At 39.8% G+C, this 6,000-nt stretch overlaps 1 protein-coding gene across 1 annotated transcript in view; it reads right to left on the minus strand.

Annotated features, from left to right (window-relative positions):
• The window catches only part of SAMD3 (sterile alpha motif domain containing 3), a 44,179-nt gene extending 38,392 nt beyond the window's left edge, over positions 1-5,787 (minus strand). Inside the window, exons 1-4 of the mRNA XM_022562830.2 lie at positions 5,489-5,787; positions 5,314-5,414; positions 4,458-4,638; positions 1,461-1,568 (exon numbers count right to left, since the gene is read on the minus strand). Coding sequence (XP_022418538.2) covers positions 1,461-1,568; positions 4,458-4,638; positions 5,314-5,414; positions 5,489-5,577 — 479 coding nt within the window. The 5' untranslated portion in view covers positions 5,578-5,787. The remainder of the gene's footprint in view (positions 1-1,460; positions 1,569-4,457; positions 4,639-5,313; positions 5,415-5,488) is intronic.
• Positions 5,788-6,000: the final 213 nt, after the last annotated feature.

The following is a 6,000-nucleotide window of genomic DNA, read 5'->3' on the forward strand; positions in this document are numbered from 1 at the left end:
GTCTCTGCAGGACAGTCAGAGAAGGCCCGGCTGCTTTTGGCAGCTTCCTGAAGGGGTCGCTGAGGACGCGTGGCTGACTCTGCACACCTGGATCCACATCAAAGACAGCACTTGGGACCAACAAGCACTCATGAGTAGAAAGGAGGTGAATGAAGCCACCACTGAAATGTATTTACATCTTCTGAACCATAGTTCAGACCAGGAAGACCACGTAGGACATCGCCCTCTACCTCCTTGCTCACCACCCCAAATGGGAACCAACGGCACGGAGGAAGATGGACCCTAACGCTGGGACATCTTGGGCAGCTGGAGACTTTGAGCCCGGGGGTGAGAGTGCGAGGTTGAAGGTGGTGGAGAGAGAAAGAGAACAGAGAGGACGCCCAGAGCTGAAGCCCATTTGCAAGAGCTCCTGATCAAAGGTGCAGTGTTTCCTGCACTCACGGGGCCTCTGGGGGCAGGCAGCCAGGGGCTGAGGCTGCTGCTGCCTTTGGTCCCCTGAGCTCCCACACCGATGGCGGTAGATTCTGTGCTGAGGTGAGAACAGCCCATTTGGGAAACCTAGCTAGAGGCCCCCTTGACTTCTCTAAATCTCAGTTTAACTCATTCACATAAGAGAGAATAATGCCCACCTTGCAGGACTTCTGTGTGGGCTAAACGCGATGATAATATAAAGGGCTTGTAAACACTATAAAGGACCACACCCTGGCTTGACTGTTGCCTGACTGTTCTTCTACGCCAGCTGGCAGCTCTCCTTTCAGCGACGGTACATTTAACAAAAGGCATTTGCTCATCAGCTACTGCAAACAACAGGTGTCACGAGTGATGCGTGAACTGCACAGGCCAGGTGGCTGGAAAACGCTGTACAGGCCGCCACGACTCTCGGACCGTATCTTACCTACAGTCCCCCTCAGAGCTTTGTCTGAGCACTACATTTCCGGGTCTGGTTCTCTAGGTCTATAGTTTTCCTCTGTTCCAGCATAGCCCGTATATTGAAATACTACAGCCCAAAATCCCAGTGTAGGAATATGAGGAAATGTTTACCAAAGCAGTGCTTCCATCAGGAGCCGTCGAGTTAAGACACCAACCACAAAACTCAAATCCGAAACAACGACTCCACAAAAGGCATATTCTACAGGACACTATTTACTGAATAAATTCCATCTTTGTGGCTACTGCCAATCACTCTGGACAGTGTAGGGCAGAGAAATCATCTTTTTCCTTAACAACGTGTAATTGAAAGATGCATGATATCATCTCAAGATTTTACTTTTTCAATGTGAAGATCAAAAAGTTTAACCTTCATCTCTTACCAAATATCTTCATCACTTGATTTACAAAAATCACTTCCAGAAAAACAAATAGCTTCCACTCAGAAATACATTTAAACACACGAAACCTCGTAAAAATAAAGGCAAATATTATCATTTGCATTTCAAATGTTTAGAAGTTGTCAATCCCACCTCTGTTTCAGTACTCTTTGGTCAATCAGATCATTATTATGGTTTTCAACTGGATAGAAAGATGGCATCTGCTCCCCACGACTGGCTGGACTGGAGGACTGTTCATCCCTGTCACCAAGAAAGAAAAGGTGGGTCAGGGGCTATTCAACAGGGGTCACAACTACTGCTCTCACAGTGGCTCTCACAGAGAGTAGGAGTCAGCCCGTAGAAACGCTATGATCTGTGTCCACTTTTTTGGTGTGTGTTCCCACTTTTAAGCTCCACTTTAGTGTCCTGACTAAGAGAACTGAAAGAGAAATCCTCTGAGGTCATCTCACTCAGCTCATACATGCCAGGAGAGAGACAATGCCAGTTCACAGTGCTGTTTTTACCAATCCATCACATTTATAAATGGTGTTATGATAATCCTTTCCTTTATGAAATAATAGTGATGACAGAATGTACTTTTATTGGTTAATATTCTTATTTGGCAAAAAAAAAAAAAGAAAAAAATGAACTCTATGTCAGATCCTTTCTCTATTCCCTGTCATTTTGGGGGACCTTTTATTATCTGTAAAATTTCATGATCTTTGAACCACACTTCACTAACACCCTCATTTTCTAAGTGATACGACTAAAGCCCTGAAAGGAAAACAACTTGCTCACCACTGCAAGCTACTCAGTAGCAGGACCAGTTGAGCTCAGTTTTCCAACTTCCAACTTTCCAACTTCCTGTCCAGTGATTTTTCTACCAGCTTCAACAAGAACGACACCAAAAAGCAACTGCAGATACTCCTACCTATTACATATTCCTATCATTTGCCTAAGTCTGAATAGGATGCCAAATATCCTGTCCAGATGTGGCCTGTAAAGTTTTTTTCAAAATAACATACCAGGCAGCCATTAGCCATTAAATGAAATTTACATGCAAGTTGAAACCCATCTGCAATCTCTGATCTAGAATGCCATTTTATAAACCATTTAGAAGGAGGAGTCTTAAGCATCATTTATTCTACTCACTTCATTTTACAGTTAAAACTAAGAAAAGTCAAGCAAATCTCCAAGTTTAGATGAGTAGCTAATATCAGAACAGGGATTTAAAATCAAGTGTCTTAATACCTAGCTTCAGGGTTCTTTTTACTACGCCAAGTTTCCTATCTTTATTAAGCACTTCCTAAAAGGGTTTAATTAAGTAGCATATTAAATAAATAGCATATTCTCATACCTTTTTCTATTATCATGATTCCCATAGGACAATATATTTGTCAAGTGACTATATATTTGACAATAAGCAAATATAGCCAATAAACATTTTAACAAACTATAACCTATAAACCCACCTGCAATTTTGATTTTGCACCAGAATAATTTAAGTTGAATGCAAGACAACACAAACCTTAGAGTCAACTATTTACTGGGTGAAAAGCCCCCACTCGGTCCCTGGAAAACCAGTGTTCCAAGTCTTGGTTACATTTGAAAATGGCTTTCTTAACCAGGTTAACAAAGCTTAATATTCAGCAAAAGACTATTTTGGTCTGGGAGAAGGAGGAGAGGTTTTCTCAAAGACTGTGATACTCCTAAAATCAGTGTGAATTAACATGGAGTTAAGTACTGTATTACTTTTCACAACCTACAGATGAAGCAACAGGAGTCTCAACATTTAACATGATCAATCCAAGTCAGTGGTGGAACCAGGAATGATGCCCGGGTTTCCTGGCAGTCCAGTTAGTTCTCATTTACTATAAAACATTATAAACTGATTTGCAGTGGAAACAAGGGTGTCTGTTTTCTTCCAAGCTCTGCCTAAGGCAATATCAAGATTCCAGTCAACTGAGGAGAACTTCCAGCCCAAAAGTCCAACTCATCCAAGAATGCTGGGAAATTACTTTGAGCTCTATTTGAGGTTTACACCCTCCCTTTGCTGGAAAGGAGTAAAAGCATACAATGTGCACTTCAACAAAAGTCACATATCTTTTACATAGATATGTCAAAACAATGTTTAGAAGAAATCCTTCAAATAAATCAAGTGGTAGAGAATCTCCAGACCAACTATGGACCATTCCTTCAAGTCTACCTATCCCCCTCCTTGTCCCAAATATCCAAATATTCTAGAAGTCAAATTACTTAAGCCGGGTCACTCTAACATTGTATTGCTTATAAAAAAGCAAGACAGAAATATATGGTTTGACAGATAGAACCTGAAAAACTTAAAGTAAAAAACTTAGAATGAATTTCACCAAACATCATAATCTTACTTTAAAAATTAATAATTGGTCTGCAGTAATTATTTAAACTTAGAAACCTTGCAAAAAGTCTCAAATACGGAAAAACCAAAACAGAATGCCGGAGATGATCCTGGGGCATAGAACTGCAAAGTGCAATTTTTAATTTTATAATTCCTGTTATCATTCCTTTCTATTGCAGAAGTCAGTGATAAAAAAACAAACAGAAACATCACTAAACCTCAAAGCCATCACAAATTTTTCTACATGACTTTTGTGGGATGCTATCATAGCATTCAGTACTCCAAGAATACTCTTGAGAAATTAAAAAATCCATTGCAGCAAGAGTCTTTAGCAAATTATATTATGAAGGCCTCTAGAGGAGAATATAAATTAGTTACTATAAGGAATCCTTGGCAAATAAATAAATACACAAATAGCTTTGGGAAAAGCAAAGGAGCAGAAAAAGATGCCTTTCTCAAACACTAATTTTAAGACCTAAGCTGCAGGAGTTCATTTCTGCTGGTGTCATATGTACATTTTAACTGCTTGTTATAGAGCTTTCTATGTAGGAACTCTGGGCTTACAGGTCTTCCTTAACAAACGGAGTCAGTGTTTAAAAAACTGGTGCATTTAAAAATAAAAGTAGCTTGACTCATAAAACTTTGCAAAACGTTACACTGTACACACAATCTGCAAATGGCCACAATTTTCAAAGAGGTTTAAACGCCAGATGTCACGCTACAGCCATCTTCAGGAAAGCACAGCAAAAATAAAGCCATTCCTGAACACTTACTCTGGCGGTGCTTCTGCTTGCGTGACCGGGGCTGTTTCTCCAGGGGACTTCAGTTCTTGACTCTTCTGCTTATATTTTTTAATTAAATCCATTAGAACAGCCTGGTGCCCAATTTTCTTTACTAGTTGCTGAACCATCCGATCATTAAGCGCTAGAAGAGCGGCCCCACTTACTTCTTCCTCTGGGAAAAAGAAAAAAAATGTCTCTACCTGTCTGCTGGGTAAAGCACTGTAAAACACAGCACTCTGCGCAGGCAGAATTATCTCCGGTATTAAAAGATGCATCTAAACTTGTGCTTTGCAGTTATAAAATTATCTGTGTTTTTGACAAAAATAGAACACTAATATTGCATAATTCCAAATACATGTTTGCTCCTAAGAAAGTACCACGACCTAGAGTCACAATAAAAACTTTTTACTTCCACATTAATGCCTCCCCTCTCCCGATTCTTTCTAACAGACACTGTTTTGATAAGGAAAAAATATTTTCGGAAAAGTATTCTTCATGGTACCTACCAGGTAACATTCCATACTTGTAAATCCAACACTACGCAAAACTGCACAAAAAAATGCACAAGCTGCATATTTATAGACAAAAGCAGTAGCAAATGCATATATCAAATATGATTTTAAGTTACTCAAGATTTATCTTATTTGAGATCTTTTTGAAATACTAGATTCTCTCGTGGATACCAGGTCAAATGCAAACTCTGCTACAGTCAGTAGAGAAATGAGTTTCCCACTGCAGCAACTCCACATCAATGTTCACATGCATTAGGAAAAAAAAAAATCAATAACACAGGACGCTCAATATCTAGGCTGCTCAATTAACATTTTTGAAAGTGCAAACAACTCACCTTGAAACCTATGAACTAGCTCTCCTAAGTTTTTCTCCACCAACCAACTGCAGACCTGATCAACTGACCAAGTTTCCATTGCTGTAGCCTGTAAATACACCTGTAGAATAAAAACAGGAGTCTTCAGTTTTTCTTTCTGACTGTTGTTCTATTTATTTCTTTATTTTTACCAATCAACTCTCTAATCTCAGCCCTTTCTTTGCCAGACTCTTTGAGACTCTCAATACTAAGCTTCTTTAAAATTATTCTTTTCCCAATACACATTTAAAAGTTGCTAATAAAACAAGCACTCTTTTTAAAGATGAGACCAATTTGAACCTATTTCCTGGTCTCATTTCTCAAATTTCTTCACCTTCTACTTTTTTTCCACAGGCATCCCTCAGCTTTACTCACAGACAGCCACAGAGTCATACAATGGTACCCAATCCTGTACCATTAACACCCAAGTTTCTTCACAAAGAAAAGGAAGGTGTGAAATTCACCTCTACCAGGCTCATCAGGAAGTTGTTGACATTTACAAAAGGGGTGGGCAGGGGAGGAAGGGAGGAAGGATCAGATAAAAGCCTGACAGAGATACTTAGTAAACCAAGACTGGTTAACCCCTTGCTGCTCCCCATGGAGGAGAGACAGCTTGCAGCTACTTCTGATTGCTTTGCTTTAATAGGCTTAGGAAGTAGGAGCCAAATT

Source organism: Delphinapterus leucas, chromosome 12 (assembly GCF_059928025.1).
Source record: "Delphinapterus leucas isolate spDelLeu-1000000601 "Yukka" chromosome 12, BTC_Dleu_Yukka2, whole genome shotgun sequence".
Taxonomy (NCBI): domain Eukaryota; kingdom Metazoa; phylum Chordata; class Mammalia; order Artiodactyla; family Monodontidae; genus Delphinapterus; species Delphinapterus leucas.